This window comes from Erythrolamprus reginae, chromosome 1 (genome assembly GCF_031021105.1).
Source record: "Erythrolamprus reginae isolate rEryReg1 chromosome 1, rEryReg1.hap1, whole genome shotgun sequence".
Lineage (NCBI taxonomy): Eukaryota > Metazoa > Chordata > Lepidosauria > Squamata > Dipsadidae > Erythrolamprus > Erythrolamprus reginae.
The window spans coordinates 415,092,080-415,111,713 of NC_091950.1; the positions used below are offsets into that span (position 1 = coordinate 415,092,080).

The following is a 19,634-nucleotide window of genomic DNA, read 5'->3' on the forward strand; positions in this document are numbered from 1 at the left end:
GTATTCCAGCTTGGCTCCAGGTATGTAAGACAAAACTGCCTAGAATAGGGGTGTCAAACTCAATTTCATTGAGGACTTGTGTTTGACCTCGAGGAGGGGAGGGGGCGGCCGGGGGGGCATAGCCCGCTCATCATTACTCCTGCAAGGGGCGCTTGAGCAGTCTGCCAGTGAAAACAGGCTCCCGAACACCATTTTTGGCTGCCATAGGCTCCTGCAACCCTCTGCCAGTTAAAAGAGAGCTCGGGGGATCCCATTTTCGCTGGCAGAAGCACTGTGGGCCAATCCTTCGCTGTATTCATGGCTGCACCGCGGGCCAGATCCAATAGTGCAGTGGAGGTAGTAAGTTTATGCACTATTTATTGAATACTTAATAGGTTTTTTATTGCCCTTCCTTCTCTAGTGCCTTGTATGATCCTTAATTACTTTTAAAATAGGAAAATAATTAAATAGTATGTTTTTACCCATAAACGCTTTAATCATTTTAATTTATTTATTATTAGATTTATTTTATTTATTTATTAGATTTGTATGCCGCCCCTTTCCGTAGACTCGGAATCATTATCTAGAAATGAACTTTGATAGCAATTAAAGAAAATTGAGCTACTTGCCTAATCTGTTATCATACTGAACCTTGTGGGTTCAGGACAAAACCTTAACATATTACTGTGCTCCTCAACAAATGATGCTGCCTGTCATTCGTCCTTTTTGGGGCTATTCAAATAATGTGACACAATCGACTGAAAAAGAGTCCAAGCACCTATTTGAAAACTTATCTTGGTTGGTAAGCAACTCCCACCCAGTCACATGACCTTTAAGCAGCCCCGGCACCTAATTGTCAAGCCACTCCCACCTGGTCACATGGCCAGTAAGCCACTCCTACCTGGTCACATGATCATCAAGCCACACCCACAAAACAAGCCGCGGGCATAGTGTGGCTGTAAAAAACTTGGCAGTCCATCACTGGCCAGATCTAAGTACCCCAAGAACTGGGGTTTGACACCCCTGGCCTAGAATCTGTTTTCTACTTCTAAATTCACATTTATTATTTGATTTGATTTGATTTGATTTGATTTGATTTGATTTGGTTTGGTTTGGTTTGGTTTGGTTTGGTTTGGTTTGGTTTGGTTTGGTTTGGTTTGGTTTGTATGCCGCCCCTCTCCGTAGACTCGGTGCGGCTCACAACATACAATAGAACAATTCACAACAAAACTAATAAATTTAAAAAAACATTTAAAAACCCCATTATTAAACCAGACATACACACAGACATACCATACATAAATTGCATAGGCCCGGGGGAGGGGGGAATTTATTTATTTATTTATTTATTATTTGGATTTGTATGCCGCCCCTCTCCGAAGACTCGGGGCAGCTCACAACAAGTGAAAAACAATTCAATACATAATCCAATTAATTAAAATATTTAAAAATTTGAAAAACCCCATATACTAACATACACACACAGAAGCATACCATGTATAAATTCAATGTGCCCAGGGGGAGATGTTTAGTTTCCCCATGCCTGACGGCAGAGGTGGGTTTTGAGGAGTTTACGGAAGGCAGGAAGAGTAGGGGCAGTTCTGATCTCCGGGGGGAGTTGGTTCCAGAGAGTCGGTGCCACCACAGAGAAGGCTCTCCCCCTGGGGCCCGCCAACCGACATTGTTTAGTTGACGGGACCCGGAGAAGACCCACTCTGTGGGACCTAATCGGTCGCTGGGATTCGTGCGGCAGAAGGTGGTCTCGGAGATATTCTGGTCTGATGCCATGAAGGGCTTTAAAGGTCATAACCAACACTTTGAATTGTGACCGGAAACTGATCGGCAGCCAGTGCAGACTGCGGAGTGATGGTGAAACATGGGCACACTTAGAGAAGCCCATGATTGCTCTCGCAGCTGCATTCTGCACGATCTGAAGTTTCTGAACACTTTTCAAAGGTAGCCCCATGTAGAGAGCATTGCAGTAGTCGAACCTCGAGGTGATGAGGGCATGAGTGACTGTGAGCAATGAGTTCCGGTCCAGATAGGGCCGCAACTGGTGCACCAGGCGAACCTGGGCAAACGTCCCCCTCGCCACAGCTGAAAGATGGTTCTCTAATGTGAGCTGTGGATCGAGGAGGACGCCCAAGTTGCGGACCCTCTCTGACGGGGTCAAAAATTCCCCCCCCAGGGTAATGGACGGACAGATGGGATTGTCCTTGGGAGGCAAAACCCACAGCCACTCCGTCTTATCCGGGTTGAGCTTGAGTCTGTTGACACCCATCCAGGCCCCAACAGCCTCCAGGCACCGGCACATCACTTCTACCGCTTGAATTGAATGCCTCAATTCCCCCATGCCTGACGGCAGAGGTGAGTTTTAAGGAGTTTATGGAAGGCAAGGAGGGTGGGGGCAGTTCTAATCTCCGGGGGGAGCTAGTTCCAGAGAGTCGGGGCCACCACAGAGAAGGCTCTTCCCCTGGGACCCGCCAGACGACATTGTTTAGTCGACGGGACCCGGAGAAGGCCAACTCTGTGGGAAAAACATTCCTTTTTCTGCCACTCTAAATCCAGAAGCTATTTCTTGTGCCATTCAGCATAAACATTGCAATAAAAAACAGTCTGGGTGGAACAGTTTCAACCAGGAGTACAAGGCCATGCTTGTATTTATTTTGAAAAAAACCCCATCCACGATTGACTGGGCTATCCCAATATTGTTGTTCCTGTTTCCTAGTACTGTCCCTCATTGGAACATGTTTTCAAAGAATTATATTTAAGAGTCATGGAATCATTGGTGTAAAATGTACCCACTGCCTGCACCAGAGGCTTGTAAGTGATGTTTGTTCTGTACGGCCGCATTCTTCATGCCGAAGATTAAGGCATCGATTAGCCGGGCTTCAGGATTGTCAAACTTGCATTTTGACATGACGGTGCGAAGGCAGGTCGCGTACTGGTTGATCGATTCTCCGTCGATCTGACTCATTCGGGAGAACTGGTGCCGGTATACGATGGCCGGTTTGGTGGGCTTGAAATGGGAGGCGAGTTTGGACGTCAAGGTGTCCCATGTCAAGGAGTTCGCCGCATAGTTCCCTCTAAGCTGAGCAGTGAGCAATCGCTCACTTAAAAATCATCATCAACTCAGAGTTTTCCAAACCTGCCCAGAAGCCGGGAGGGAAAGAGTGAGAGGGAAGGAGAGAGAGAGGAAGAGAGGAAGAGAGAGAAACAGATAGAAAAAAGAGAGGAAGGAAAAGAGAAAGAAAAAGAATGGGAGTAAGGAAGAGAGAAAGAAAATCAAAATCTAGTTTGAAACTAGCTCAACTATTTAAGTGGCATTTTGATATTGATAGAGTTGCCCTATTATGAGCTCACTGTTATAGACACACAGTACAGTATTTTATTTTGAAATTCTCTGAGGCAAAACAGGGTGGGTTTTTTATTTGTTTGTTTGTTTGTTTGTTTATTTATTTATTATTTCTGTGCCGCCCAGTCCCGAAGGGACTGCCGCTCAGACACTATACTTTTCCGCCCACCCCCCAAAAAATTAGAGGGAACACTGAACTTCGCCGGCAGTGGGTCTGTCAGTGTCTGGGCTAGGTCGTAGACTTTGGAGCCGCAATAATTGAGAAAAATGGCTCTTTTTCTGTTGCTGTCAGCATCTTTCATTCCCGCAGCTTCAAGGAAGTGGACTTTTCTGGGTCGAAGGGGTCGGGAGCTCGTCCAACAGGCAGGCTGTCCATGGTGGAGGATCATAGGTTCGACCGTTCTTCGTCGCCAGTGAAGAAGACTGAGGCAGTCGGTTCTTTAAAATTCTTTATTTGGTTCAGCAGGAGAAAGCTCTTTTTGGAAAGTGACTTCAGCTTAGAATGCGACTGACTGTAACAGTGTCAGAACGCTCCTTATATACATTTACTTTCCTGCCTAAACCCAACTGTCAATGTTTCAACCAATCAGAACGCTTAATACACATTCAACTTATTTACATTGCTTCAATGCATATTTAACAATGGTTATTCGAGAATACAAAGAGTCCTTGACTTACCGCTGTGATTCAGCCCAAAATTTCCGTCGTTACATTTTTCAACCTTTCTTACCCCGGTTGTTAAGTGAATCACTGCAGTTGTTAAGTCAGGGACATGGCTGTTGAGTGAATCTGCCTTCCTCATTGACTTTGCTTGTCAGAAGTTTGCAAAAAGGGGATTGCATGACCCCGGGACACTGCAACCGTCATAAGGATGAGTCAGTTGCCAAGCATTTGAATTGTGATCATGTGACCATGCAATGGGCACACACAGAGGTGGGTTCTGGCTTACTTCGCTGCTGGCTTGCTTCTTCACACCCGGTGAGGCGGCATGCACATGTGCAGTGCTGAAACCCCAGGTTTTGCATGTGTGCAGTGCCAATAATCCAGATTTTGCACATGTGCAGTGCCAATAATCCAGATTTTGCAACTGTGCAGGGCTAGAACCCCGGCTTTTGCACATGTGCAGTGCTAATAGCCCAGAGTTTGCACATATGCAGTGCTAATAGCCCAGAGTTTGCACATGCACAGTCCTAAACACCTGGCTTTTGCACCTGTGTAGTGCTAAACACCCAGCTTTTTGCACATGTGTGGTGCAAAACCCCCAGATTTGGCGTATGTGCAGTGCTAATAACCCAGATTTTGCAGATGTGCAGTGCTAATAACCCAGATTTTGCAGATGTGCAGTGCTAAAACCCCGATTTTGTGCATGCACAGAAGCATAAAAATAAGATGGCGGCCCGTATGGCGCCAACAAGCTGGTTGGGGGGGCATGTCCAGCTGGCAGTCGCTGCCTGTTTGGTAAGCGGGGTGAAATTCCCTGCTCCAAACAGGCATGAACCAATCTCTGGTCATAAGTGTGAGAAAAGTCCATTAGTCAGTATTTTCAGTGCCATTGTAACTTCAAACAGTCACTAAATGAACTGTTGTAGGTCAAGGATTTCTGGTACCTGTACATATAGAATCAAACTGTCTGGGACAGCCTTTTGTCTTCAAAGCAATTAGTCAGGTATCGTTAAGAGGCTATAGTTATCAGTTAATTTAATTTCATTACCGCCCAATGGCTCTGGGAGGTTCAGAAATAGTTCCTTAACTATTACTCAGAGGAAAACTGTCCAAATCAGAAGATATCGATCTTCATTAATTAAATGGCTTATTTGGCATATTGCTGGCACTGGGATTAATTTTATTTTCCATATGTCTGCTTGGAAGTTAATTCCATAGTAAGAGACTATACAGGAATTGCATGTTCTGTCTTCACAGATCATTTGAAGTTCCATTGAAAGACTATTGCATAGGGGGGAAATATCTTCCTTCCTTCTCCCTCCCTCCCTCCTTCCTTCCTTCTCCCTCCCTCCTCCTCCTTCCTTCCTTTCCCTCCCTCTTCCTTCCTCCCTCCCTCCCTCCCTTTTTCTTTCTTTCTTTCTTTCTTTCCTTCTTTCTCTTTCTCTCTTTCTTTCCCTCCCCTCCCTATTTCTTTCTTTCCTTCCTTCCTTCCTTCCCCTCCCTCCCTTTTTCTTTCTTTCTTTCTTTCCTTCTTTCTCTTTCTCTCTTTCTTTCCCTCCCCTCCCTATTTCTTTCCTTCCTTCCTTCCCTTTTCTTTTTTTCTCATTCCTTCCTTCCTTTTGTCCCTCCCTCCCTTTCTTTCTCCCTCTTCTCTCTCTCTCTTCTTCCTTCCTTCCCTCCTTCCTTCCTTTCTTTCTTTCTCTCTGTCTCTCTCTCTTTCTTTTTCCCTCCCTCCCTCTTCCTTCCTTCCTCCCTCCCTCCCTCCCTTCCTTCCCGGGGATTCTGGGAGCTGAAGTCCACAAGTCTTAAAGTTGCCAGGGCTGGACTTCCCTGCTGTGGCACTGGTCAGAACCTGATGGCATAAGACAGAAGCTGTTTTCTTTTTTCTTAGATACATGCACCACATGCACCTTATGGGAAAAATGGGATGGGGAGAGCAGGCAGGTGAAGGGGGCAGCCGTGTGGGGCCTTTGTGTGTGTACAGAGAGACACAGATTAGATTGTTTGTTTTCACTGGAGAACAGGGTTTTATAATCCAAGGGAATAAATTCTTGGCATACTTCTTGCAGGATGTTACCGAGTTTTATTTACCCACTCAGGTGCTGAGGATGGTTAAATGGACAGGGGAAGAGGGGATCAGGTAAACGTCCAAACTAAAGGGACATTTTTGAACAAACGCTTGTCTGTTTTGTGCAAGCAAGCAAGCAAGCACATGTTTCAGTGACTCAGCAAACATCTAACTTTGATCCAGGATCCTGAGTACAAGGAGTCCTCGACTTACGACCACAACTGACCCCAGTGAGTTTTGCCCTGTTTTATGACCTTCCTTCCTGTAAACATTTTTTATTGAGTTATAAATTTTTTTATTGAGTTTATTTATCGGAGAGGGGCGGCATACAAATCTAATAAATTATTATTATTATTATTATTATTATTATTATTATTATTATAAAGTATTGTAAAACACAAAATACTAAAGTAAATAGAAGAACAGTGGGGATGGTGGAAAGGGAAAGAGGGAAGAGAAGTGAGGAAAGATAAAAAAGAAGCTTTAATTTAATTTAATTTAATTTAATTTAATTTAATTTAATTTAATTTAATTTAATTTAATTTAATTTAATTTAATTTAATTTAATTTAATTTAATTTAATTTAATTTAATTTAATTTAATTTAATTTAATTTAATTTAATTTAATTTAATTTAATTTAATTTAATTTAATTTAATTTAATTTAATTTAATTTAATTTAATTTAATTTAATTTAATTTAATTTAATTTAATTTAATTTAATTTAATTTAATTTAATTTAATTTAATTTAATTTAATTTTTTAATTTAATTTTTAATTTATATGCCACCCAATCCCATGGGACTCTTCAATTCTCTTTGCTACATTAAAACAAGGCATTCACATCAAATCACAACTTTCTGTTTTTCCATAATAGTACGAATCTGTAAAACCGAAAGCCAGAATTTCATTCTTTTCCATATCAAGCATGAAGTTCAGAAGCGGTCTTCATATGGAAACAAAAAGTACTTAGGTTGTTTTCCTTTATCTGTTTTATGACCTTGGTGTTAAGTGAATTGTGGTGGCTGTTAATTTAATAACATAGTTGTTAAGTGAATTTAGCTCCCCCAATTGACTACGCTGGTCTGAAGACGGCAAGGCCACAAAGACCAGGCTTTGCCAGCAGGCCTGGGGGCCATAAATTGTCCATCTTTCATGGCCAAATTTTATTTTATGAGTGCGTGCATAAGATTTGATTGGTTTTTATATAAATGGGTTTTTATTGGTGTTGGTTTTTTAGAGCTTATTTCTCTCTTCTCTCTCTCTCTCTTCTTCCTTCCTTCCTTCCCTTCCGTCCCTCCCTCTCTCCCTTCTCCTTCCTTCCTTCCTTCCTTCCTTCCTTCCTTCCTTCCTTCCTTCCTTCCTTCCTTCCTTCCCGGGGATTCTAGGAATTGAAGTCCACAAGTCTTAAAGTTGCCAGGGTTGGACATCCCTGCTGTGGCACTGGTCAGAACCTGATGGCATAAGACAGAAACTAATTTCTTTTTTCTTAGATACATGCATGTTATGGGAAAAAATATTTGACTTTGCTGTATCTTTTTGTATAGTTATTACGTTGCAAGCCGCCCTGAGTCCTTCAGGAGTGGGTGTCATAGAAGTCAAATAAATAAATAAATAAAAGGAATATGACATGACCCTGGGACGTTGCCACCATCATAAATATGAGCCGATTGTGAGGTGCCTGAATTTTGATTATGTGACCAGCAACGGTCGTAATTGTGAAAAATGGTCCCAAGAATAGGTGGGTTCCTTATTCTGCTGTTATTAGTGCGCTGCGTGCACAGCTTTGTATCTACCGCGGGCATGCGCCCCAGCGAGATTTTGCTTCTGCGCATGCAGCAAAATCTCGTGACAGGACGCGCGTGCAAGAGAGATTTTGGCAAATTGAAATCTTGCACGCGTGTGCATCCCCTTGCAAAATTTTGGCAATTTTTTTGCATGTGCGAGAGAGATTTCGGCACATTTTTTGCTTCTGCGCAAATTTTTTTGCAGAAATCTTGCACACAGGTGCATCCCCTTGCAGGATTTTGCTTCCTGCTCATGCACAGAAACAAAATCTCGCTGGGACGCACACGCATATTTGCAGCATAAGCAAAGTTGCATGCGCAGCTCAATTTTTGCTACCGCTGCGCCCTCCTTATCCTAAGCCACTTTCAGCCGTAATTTTGAATGGTCACTAAATGAAACATTGTCAATTGAGGACTACCTGTATGCAAGAAAGACAAACATTTAATTTTTTTTTTTGTGTCTGCATTGGCAGTGAAGGGCTACCAAAATTCTTACTACCACACTGTGGCCGTGGCTTATGCAGGAGGCCCTGCATTTTCTTTCAACATCTTTCAGTGCAAATTGGGTGCTCTGGGGTGGAGCTCCATTTTTGCTACACCACTGCATTCTTCTCCGTCCAGGCAGCTGCCCACCCTTCACACTGGCCCCCTGGAGATGTTGACCTTGGTTTTATGCCCAGAGGTGACCTGGTCGGTCATTTCTTCCCATCTCCCTCACTATACACACAGCGAGGGAAAGACATGGGAATAGATGGCCACAGGAGCAACACAAGAATGTCGTGTCTCTATCGGTGACTAATACATCATTGTGGCAAGAGATTTTATTTGCTTGTTTTCAAGAGAGGGAGGGGTGGGAGGTGATCAAATGATCCCGGGGATAATTGAGTTAATTCTTATACGGCAATAGCAAGATAGATATTGGGAGTAAATAGCGAAGAATTGCTGCCTCTTACTTCACTAAGAACAATGCTTCGAAAATTTGGGAGATAGAGAGATTAGATGTAGATAGATGATAGATCGAGCAATCGATTGATTGATAGGTAGGTCCATAGCAGTGATGGGCTCCTAAGGGTACGGTATGTAGAACCAGTGGGAAAAAAATGATTTTTTTTCTTTCCCCCCCCTCTGGGCTAATTTTAGAAGAGCTGTGCGTGCATGTGTGTATATACGCATACAGTTTATATAAAGTCAACTAAACAATGCCGCTTGGCAGGACCCAGGGGAAGAGCCTTCTCTGTGGCGGCCCCTGGCAATTCTAATCCCCCCAGAGATTAGAATCGCCCCCACCCTCCTTGCCTTTCGTAAGCTACTTAAAACCCACCTCTGCCACCAGGCATGGGGGAATTAAGATTCCTTTTCCCCCTAGGCCTTTACAGTTTTATGCATGGTATGTTTGTATGTATGTTTGGTTTTTTTTATATTAAGGGGTTTTTAATTCGTTTTTAGTATTGGATTATTATTGTACACTGTTTTATTATTGCTGTTAGCCGCCCCGAGTTTTTGGAGAGGGGTGGCATATAAATCCAATAAATAAATAAATAAATAAAGTAGATAATGTATATTTTTGTGTGCCTGTGTGTAATATGTACATACACATATGGCATATATACATAGAATTAAATAGCATATTTTGGATGTTTAGTAATAGTATGAATCACAGAAATTGTGACAATCACGGAGGAAGCAGGGCCAAAGTTTGGGGTTCTTTGAGAGACAGAGAAATGGAGGTGTGAAGTGACAACCTTAAGCATGGCATCTCCATGGCTTATAACATCCTTTTGGGCTCTTGATCCAAGCGCCTCACCAAGCCAAAAGGGGGGGGGGGGGGAGAAAAAAATGGGGAGGCTTCAGGAATGGTGAAAGGGATGGATGGGGACTCACAGGAGGCCTCTGGATACAGCATGCCCACCTGGGCTCTAGTCTACCTGCTCAGAGGTGGAGGCGGATGTTTGCCTCTGACTTTCACTTTAAGGTATTTCAGTAAAAGCTGCAAATATAAAATTCTATTTTTGCTTGTTAGTGTTGATATAGGTGTGATATTTTCCCTTCCCATTCTTTTTCTCTCCTCCCTTTCCTTCTTTCCTTCCCTTTCTTCTCTCCCCTCCCCCTCCCTTTCCCTCCCTTCTTCCTTCTCTTTCCCTCCCTTCCCTTCTTCCTTTCCTTTCTCCTCTCCTCCCTTTCCTTCTTTCCTTTCCTCTCTCCCCTCCCCCCTTTCTCTTCCCTTTCTCTCCCTTCCCTTCTTCCTTTCCTTTCCTTTCTCCTCTCCCCTTTCCCTCCCTTCCCTTCTTCCTTTCCTTTCCTTTTTCCTCTCCTCCCTTTCTTTCTTTCCTTTCCTCTCTCCCCTCTCCCCTTTCTCTTCCCTTTCTCTCCCTTCCCTTCTTCTGTTCCGTTCCTTTCTCCTCTCCTCCTTCCTTCTTTCCTTTCCTCTCTCCCCTCTTCCCTTTCTCTTCCCTTTCTCTCCCTTCCCTTCTTCCATTCCTTTCCTTTCTCCTCTCCCCTTTCCCTCCCTTCCCTTCTTCCTTTCCTTTCCTTTCTCCTCTCCTCCTTCCTTCTTTCCTTTCCTCTCTCCCCTCTCCCCTTTCTCTTCCCTTTCTCTCCCTTCCCTTCTTCCGTTCCTTTCCTTTCCCCTCTCCCCTCTCCCTTCCTTTCCTTCTTCCTGCCTTCCCCTCCCCTTTCCCCTCTAGAGGACCCCCAAAGTCTCTTACAACTGTTCTGATTCTAATTCAACAAGTTGGTATCAATTCTTAGCAATTATTAACAGAGCTAGATCTAGTAGTACCATTATAGATCTAGATCTTCGTGGATTTAAATAGATTTAAGTGATATAGATTTGGTGGATTAGCAGCTTTAGTAAATTTAGGCATACATAGATTTTGTCCATGAACTTCCACCATGGAGATAATGTTCTACAACAGGGATTATAATTTTTGTCATAAGTGATTGCATGCAGTCGGACCTGATTTTACTACAATTTATATCATGATGGTTAGGCAAATAACACAGTTGTTAGGCAAATCTAGCTTCCTGCATGGAGGCTTTTTGCTGGTAACCAGGAGAGGGGGAAAAAACAGGTTGCAAATTGCAACCATGTGACCACAGGATACTACAAGCAGTCATAAAATGGGAAAGGGCTGCCAATTCTCAGAATTGCAATCACATGATTGTGGGGTGTGTATGTGTGTGTGGGAGGTTTAAGCGCAAGTACAGGTTGTAAGCCAATTTGTCCAAGGCCCTCATAACTTTTAAGTGCTGATTTTATTCTCCAAAGCAGCTGCAGGCAAGACAAGTGGCAATGGACGGAAACTTAGTTAAAGAGAGATCCAATCTGAAACTAAGGTGGAATTTCCTGACTCTAAGAACAATGAATCAGCTTGTCTGCTGAAGTTGTGGGTCACAGAAAAAGAAAATTGGGCCACAATTGGTCTCCTGCCCTGAACAGAGGTTACATTAGAGCAGGGGTCCCCAACCTTGGCAATTTGAAGACTTTGTGGACTTCAAGTCTCAGAACAATTAATCAGTGGAACAGCTTGCCTCCAGAAGTTGTGAATGCTCCAACACTGGAAATTTTTAAGAAGATGTTGGATAACCATTTGTCTGAAGTAGTGTAGAGTTTCCTGCTTAAGAAGGGGGTTGGACTAGAAGACCTCCAAGATCCCCTCCAACTCTGTTGTTGTTGTTTCTATTCTGCCCTTCATTGCACTGGACCAGATTATCTCAGGCAACGGGGAAACCCCATCTTCGGCTCCTCGCTGCCGCACTGCGGAGCAGATCAGCTGTTGGGCGGCCGAAGGAACCTTCCCTGGGTCTTCCCGCCGCCCAGGCAAAGGGAAAACCCCAAGATCGCTTGCCGCTTGCCCGTTCACCCACCCGCCCGGCTGCTCGCTTGCCCGTTCACCCGCCCGCCCGGCCGCTCCGCTTGCCCGTTCACCCGCCCGCCCGGCTGCTCGCTTGCCGCTCGAGAGCAAGAGGGGGAGAGATAGAGAAAGAGAGAGAAGGAAAGAAAGAGATGAGAGAGGGAGGAAGAGAGTGTGAGAGAGGAAGAAGCAAGATAGAGAAAGAGAGAGAGAAAGAAAGATGAGAAAGGAAGGGAGTGACGTCATTGGGTGGGAAAAATCACGATATAGCGTTTCGCAAAGATCGAGATCGCGAAACTCGGGGGATCACTGTATCACAATCGAACACTTCCCAAGCATCTAGGACTGTGTGATGTATTTTTGTATGATGCGCGCAGATCCAAGTACGGTGGCCTTTTGCAACTGACAGATTGTGATTTTGTCAATGTTTGTTGTTTTCAAATGCTGACTGAGGTCTTTTGGCACAGCACCCAGTGTGCCGATTACTACCGGGGCCAACTGTACTGGTTTATGCCAGAGTCATTGTAGTTCGATTTTAATCATGATATTGGCTAAGTTTTTCTTGTTGTTTTAATAACAACAACAACAACAACAACAATAATAATCAATACAACACAGCAAACGAGATCACTATGCTGGATTTCGTATTTCATCACCAGCCAGGCGCTTCCCAAGCACCTAGGATGGAAGTCCCATAGTAATTTTGCTTGCTCATTTTCGACCACTTTTTCGGGCTTATGATCCCACCAGTTCTTTGCCGCTGGTATATGGCACTTCTAGCACAGGTTCCAGTGGATCATCTGTGCCACAGCATCGTGTCTATGCTTGCAGTCAGTCTGTGCGATCTTTTTGCAGCAGCTGAGTATGTGATCGACCGTTTCATATGTTTCCTTACAGAGTCTGCACTTCGGATTGTCTGTTGATTTTTCAATTCTGGCTTTGATAGCATTCATTATAATGGCCTGTTCTTGTGCAGGCAGTATTAGTCCTTCTATCTCCTTTTTGAGTGTTCCACTTGTAAGCCATGATCAGGTCTTCTCTTTATCCACTTTGCCTTCAATCTTCTCCAAGAACTGGCCATGCAATGCTTTGTTCCTCCAGCTGTCCATAAGACATTGAGTTACAGTTTTTTTGTAGTGGTCCTTGGTTTGCTTCACCTTGAAAAGCTTCCTATTGTTGACCTCTATCAAAGTTGACTCTTTGCTCTCCTTCAAATAGTCCTTCCATCATCATCATCATTGGCAATAAAACATAGCAAGTGAGATCTCTATGCTGGATTTCGTATTTCATCACCAGTCGGGCGCTTCCCGAGCACCTAGGACTGCGTGATGTAGCGGCGAATTATGTTTGCCGATCCCAGTAAAGCGGCCTTTTGCAACTGACAGATGGAGATTTTGTCAATTCCGATGGTTTTCAAATGTCCGCTGAGATCCTTTGGCACTGCGCCCGGCGTGCCAAGGATCACTGGGACCACTTTCACTGGCTTATGCCAGAGTTGTTGCAGCTCGATTTTTAGATCTTCATATTTTTTAAATTATTATTATTATGTCAATACAACACAGTTGACCTCTATCAAGGAGATCACTATGCTGGATTTCGTATTTCATCACCAGTCGGGCGCTTCCCAAGCACCTAGGACTGCATGATGTAGCAGCGAATTATGTTTGCCGATCCCAGTAAAGCGGCCTTTTGCAATTGACAGATGGAGATTTTGTCAATTCCGATGGTTTTAAAATGTCCGCTGAGATCCTTTGGCACTGCGCCCGGCGTGCCAACAAGTACCACTGGGACCACTTTCACTGGCTTATGCCAGAGTCGTTGCAGCTCGATTTTTAGATCTTCGTATTTCACTAATTTCTCTAGCTGCTTCTCCTCAATTCTGCTGTCCCCTGGGATTGCGATGTCGATGATCCATACTTTCTTTTTCTCCACAATCAGGATGTCTGGTGTGTTATGCTTCAGAATTCGGTCAGTCTGAAGTCGGAAGTCCCCAGTAGTTTTGCTTGCTCATTTTCGACCACTTTTTCAGGCTTATGATCCCACCAGTTCTTTGCCACTGGTAAATGGTAGTTCCGGCACAAGTTCCAGTGGATCATCTGTGCCACAGCATCATGTCTATGCTTGTAGTCAGTCTGTTCGATCTTTTTGCATTATTATTATTATTATTATTATTATTATTATTATTATTATTGTCACGAACCTACACGCTCCCTTCTTCCTCTGTTAACCTGAATGTTTCTCCCGCATCTCCCGTTGACTCAACACTAACTGGAATCTTTTCCTGTCTTTCAGTGAAGACCCTTGGCGAGCCGCAAAGATGATCAAGGGTTACATGCAACAACACAACATCCCGCAAAGGGAGGTGGTGGACGTCACAGGCCTGAATCAGTCGCACCTTTCTCAACATCTCAACAAGGGCACCCCGATGAAAACGCAGAAGCGGGCGGCGCTCTATACGTGGTATGTCCGGAAACAGAGAGAGATCCTACGGCGTAAGTAACAAGAGGGATGGAGAGGTTGTGGGTGAATGTGTTGTAACAAGTTTCTCCCGAGGGACGGCCACGACTGAGCCCCAAAATTTCTGCCATTAAGCAAGACATTGGTTAAATGAGTTTTGCCCCATTGTGTGACTTTTATTTCTTTATTTTCTTTCTTTCTTTATTTTGTCCAATACACAATGAGAGTTTTAGTGGGTATATATATATATATATACATACACATACACACACACACACACACACAGAGTAAAATACATGATGAAGGTTATAGAGGAGATACTCATAGTAAAATATATCTATGAAAGAATAGAAAAGAAGATATAGGAATAGAACATATCAATGAAAGAATAGAAGAAGAGATATAGGAATAGAAGAAAGGTATAGGAGATATAGGAGAGCAATAGGACAGGGGACGGAAGGCACTCTAATATCTTTATTAGTTTTAATCATAATAATAATAATAATTTATTGGATTTGTATGCCGCCCCTCTCCGTAGACTCGGGGCGGCTAACAACAATAATAAACACAACATGTACAATCCAATAATTAAAAAAACAACTAAAAACCCCTATTATAAAACCAAACATACACACAAACATACCATGCATAACTTGTAATGGCCTAGGGGGAAGAGCTATCTCAACTCCCCCACGCCTGGCGGTATAAATGAGTCTTGAGTAGTTTACGAAAGACAGGGAGGGTGGGGGCAGTTCTAATCTCCCGGGCGGGGAGTTGTTTCGAGAGGGCCGGGGCCGCCGCAGAGAAGGCTCTTCCCCTGGGTCCCGCCCAACGACATTGTTTAGTCGACGGGACCCGGAGAAGGCCAACTCTGTGGGATCTTATCGGTCGCTGGGATTCGTGCAGTAGCAGGCGGTTCCGGAGGTAATAACAAGAGAAACAAAAGAGAAAAAGAAAATCATATCCAATACAATAACAAAATCAAATATCACAAAAAGGGAAAGTGAACACGAGAGGATAGGGGAAAAGGAGAAAGAAGAAAAGCAGTGAGAGGGAAAAAGAAAAGAGAAAAAAAAGAAAATGAAAAAGACAGTGTCAACTCTACTGTTGACTATCTTATTTTACACAGCCTTTAAATTAATTAACCATTTGTGTATTTGGTAATGTAAGATTATTATTCTGTATTTATTGTTTATCTTTGGATTGTAAGATTACACATCTGTAATGAATTTTTATATTTCTTGCAAATAGTGGGTGGTAATTGGTGAGAATTAAGTATTTAAAGTAGTGTATTTGTTTTATCTGTTTATTATATTTTTGCCACCGTTGTTAAATGAATCCCTGCAGTTGATAAGTGAGTAACCCGGTCGTTAAGTGAGTCTGGCTTCCCCATGGGCTTTGCTTGTCAGGCAGCCTCAAAAGGGATTCAAGTGATCCTGGGACACACAGCAGTGATCATAAGTATGAGTCACTTGCCAAGCCTATGCATTTTGATCACATGAGCATGGGGATGCTTCTCAGAAACGGTCATACGTCCCGTTCTGCGGGACTTTGAATGGTCGCTAAGTGAACTGTCATAAGACGAGGACATAGAAAGGTAGAAGATTGACGGCAGAAAAAGACCTCATGGTCCATCTAGTCTGCCCTTATACTATTTCCTGGATTTTATCTTAGGATGGATATATGTTTATCCCAGGCATGTTTCAATTCAGTTCCTGTGGATCTACCAACCACGTCTGCTGGAAGTTTGTTCCAAGCATCTACTACTCTTTCAGTCAAATAATATTTTCTCAAAGATCAGAAGCAACGTCCCTTCACAGCTGCTAGCTAAGTACTTAAAGACTGATTAAGGGGATTGTACAGACTACCAGGTTGTTTTGGGTTCGAGTGCTCTTTGCAATACGAAAAGGGTGCTTTGTTTCTTTTGAATTTTTGTGATAAAGAACATTGTTTTTGAACTTTCAAGTGTGTGTGTGTGTATCTGAAATTTGTACCCTTGAATTTTCGGGAGATGCATACCATAGAGCCTGGCAGAACATAAGTGAGGTTTTTCAGGGTTGTTGTAACTTGAAGCAGTCACTTAATGAACTGTTGTAAGTCGAGGCCTACCTGTACAAAAAACTGAGTCAATTATTGCAACTTAGAATAGAATAACAGAATTGGAAGGGATCTTGGAGGACTTCTAGTCCAACCCTCTGCTCAGGCGGGAAACTCTACACCGTTTCAGACAGATGGCCATCCAACATCTTCTTCTTTTTTTAAATATACTTTATTAATTTATTAAGAATGGGGAAGGGGAATGGGAATACAAAAAGGATAAGAGGGGTGCAAAACAAGAGATCTTTTTACATAATAACATATATAAATTGTTGTATATTCTATTCAATATTCATAATTGCTTAATCTCATATCTATGAAATATGTTAATTTAAGGATAAAGTAGTGGTTTGATATACGTGTTAAGAGATAGATGATATAGTAGAAGTTTTAGATGAGGTAGGGGAGGGGGGGTAGTACCTGCTAGATAGCAGGCGTATATATTTTGACAACTTAGTTTTGGTTATATTTATTAAGTTTGTGTATTAAAGATATTTGTGACATCTTCTTAAAAACTTCCAGTATTGGAGCATTCACAACTTCTGGTGGCAAGCTGTTCCACGGATTAATTGATCTAACTATCAGGAAATTTATCCTTAATTGCTCATCTTTTTCATTAGTTTCTATCCATTGCTTCTTGTTCTACCCTCAGGTGCTTGGGACAATAGCTTGACTCCCTCAAATATTGGAACACTGCTCTCATGTTATCCCTAGTCCTTCTTTTCATTATCCCGGGGTCCCCCAAACTTGGCAACTTTAAGATTTGTGGACTTCAACTCCCAGAATTCTCTGGCCAGAGAATTCTGAAAGTTGAAGTCAGTCTTAAACCTCTGAAGTAGACAAAGCCAATTCCTGCAGCCGTTCTTCATATGTTTTAGCCTCCAGTCCCCTAATTATCATCTTTGTTGCTCTTCTCTGCACCCTTTCTAGGGCAGCAATAGCAATTACTGCACTAGAAATTAATTAATTTCCACCCGTTGCTTCTTGTTCTATCCTTAGGTGCTATGGAGAATAGCTTGACTCCCTCTTCTCTGTGTCAACCCCTGAGATATTGGGATACTGCTATCATTTTATTTATTTATTTATTAGATTTGTATGCCGCCCCTCTCCGTAGACTCGGGGCGGCTCATGGCAACAATAAAACAATGTACGATATATCTAATAATTTAAAAACACTAAAAAACCCATTATTAAAATCAAACATACACACAAACATACCATGCATAAACTGTATAGGCCTGAGGGAGATATGTCTCAGTTTCCCCATGCCTGACGGCAGAGGTGGGTTTTAAGGAGTTTACGAAAGGCAAGGAGGGTGGGGGCAGTTCTAATCTCCAGGGGGATCTGGTTCCAGAGGGTCAGGGCCACCACAGAGAAGGCTCTTCCCCTGGGTCCCGCCAAACGACATTGTTTAGTCAATGGGACCCAGAGAAGGCCAACTCTGTGGGATCTAACCGGTCGCTGGGATTCGTGTGGCAGAAGGCGGTCCTGGAGATATTCTGGTCTGATGCCATGAAGGGCTTTATAGGTCATAACCAACACTTTGAATTGTGACCGGAAACTGATCGACAACCAATGCAGACTGCGGAGTGTTGATGTAACATGGGCATACGATGGCTCTCGCAGCCGCATTCTGCACGATCTGAAGTTTCCGAACACTTTTAAAAGGTAGCCCCATGTAGAGAGCATTACAGTAGTCGAACCTCGAGGTGATGAGGGCATGAGTGACTGTGAGCAGTGACTCCCGGTCCAGATAAGGCCGCAACTGGTGCACCAGGCAAACCTGGGCAAACGCCCCCCTCGCCACAGCTGAAAGATGTTTCTCTAATGTGAGCTGTGGATCGAGGAGGACGCCCAAGTTGCGGACCCTCTCTGAGCGGGTCAATAATTCCCCCCCCCCCAGGGTTATAAAAGGACAGATGGAATTGTCCCTGGGAGGCAGAACCCACAGCCACTCCGTCTTATCCTGTTGACACCCATCCAGACCCCAACAGCCTCCAGGCACCAGCACATCACTTCCACTGCTTCGTTCTCCCCTGGTCCTTCTTTTCATTAAACTAGCCATGCCTAAGTTACTTCTCTCCTTATTTAGTTTCCACCCATTGCTTCTTGCCCTCCTCTCAGTTCCTTTTTATTTCATGGCAACCAAAACGTAGAAATTATCTTTGGAAGGCGTCGTTTTCTCTCGATCCTTTCCCCTTTTTCTTTTTTACTTTGAAGAGCAGTTGAAAGAAGGAGATTTCCTTCTCCTTAGAAATTTGTCTCTCAATTACAGGATAAACTTGAATGGACTATTGTGTCAACTGTAGCCAGGTCTCCTTGGGGAACAATGCGGTTAGGACAAAGTGATCCAGTCAGCTGCCCACAGTCTTGCACATCCAAAGATAAACTTGTTGACTTTTTATTTTTCCATGGTGTGGGATTTAAGCGGAGTGTGAGATACTACAAGGTGTTGCCTACTCTAATTATCACTGCTTTGATGGATGAGTTGGAGGTAGGGCTGCACGTATCAACTCTCCGCCTCCCACCTCAATTCTTTGGTAAAGCAGCGTCTTGGTCATTATCAGTAGTAGAAAAGGTGAAATTAGAAACACCAGCTTTGCCCACTGGTGCAATTTTCTGGTCCCAAAGAAGCTTTTCTATCCAATCGCTGAGGTGTTCTTAGGTCAGTTGGGGAGGGGAGGAGAAGAGTTGGTAGGAGTAGCCAGGCAGAAGGAAGGAAGGAAGGAGAGAGGGTGGGAGAGAGGGTGGGAGGGAGGGAGGAAGAAAGGAAGGAAAGAGAAAGAGTACAAGGAGTAAAGGAAAGGGACGGGAGGGAAGAGGGAAGGAAGGAAGGAAGGAAGGAAGGAAGGAAGGAAGGAGAAAGAGTACAAGGAATAAACTAAAGTAAAGAGAGAGGAGGGAATGAAAAAGATGGGGAAGGAGAAAAAGGAAGGGAATGGAAGACGGAAGGAGGGAAAGAGGAAGGAAGGAAAGGAAGGAGGGAAGGAAGGAGGGAAGGAAGGAGGGAAGGAAGGAAGGAAGGAGAAAGAGTACAAGGAGTAAAGTAAAGTAAAGGGAGGGGAGGGAATGGAAGAGGGAAGGAGGGAAAGAGGAAGGAAGGGAGGGAGGGAGGGAGCCCCAAGTCTATGGAGAGGGGCGGCATACAAATCAAATCAAATCAAATCAATAAATAAATAAGGAAGGAAAGAAGGAAGGAAGGAGAAAGAGTACAAGGAGTAAAGGAAAAGGAGGGGAGGAAATGGAAGAGAGGGGGAAGGAGAATTAGGAAGGGAAGGGAGGGAAGGGAAGGAATAGAAGAGGGAAGGAGAGAAAGAGGAAGAAAGGAAAGAAGGATGGAAGGAAGGAAGGAAGGGTTTAAGGAAGGAAAAAGCT

The 19,634-nt window shown here is 43.5% G+C and overlaps 1 protein-coding gene across 2 annotated transcripts in view; it reads left to right on the forward strand.

Moving 5' to 3' along the window:
* The window catches only part of HNF1B (HNF1 homeobox B), a 134,525-nt gene that overhangs the window by 36,928 nt on the left and 77,963 nt on the right, over nucleotides 1–19,634 (forward strand). For both annotated transcript variants that reach the window (XM_070735279.1, XM_070735280.1), the window contains exon 2: nucleotides 13,998–14,197. In XM_070735279.1, coding sequence (XP_070591380.1) covers nucleotides 13,998–14,197 — 200 coding nt within the window. The remainder of the gene's footprint in view (nucleotides 1–13,997; nucleotides 14,198–19,634) is intronic.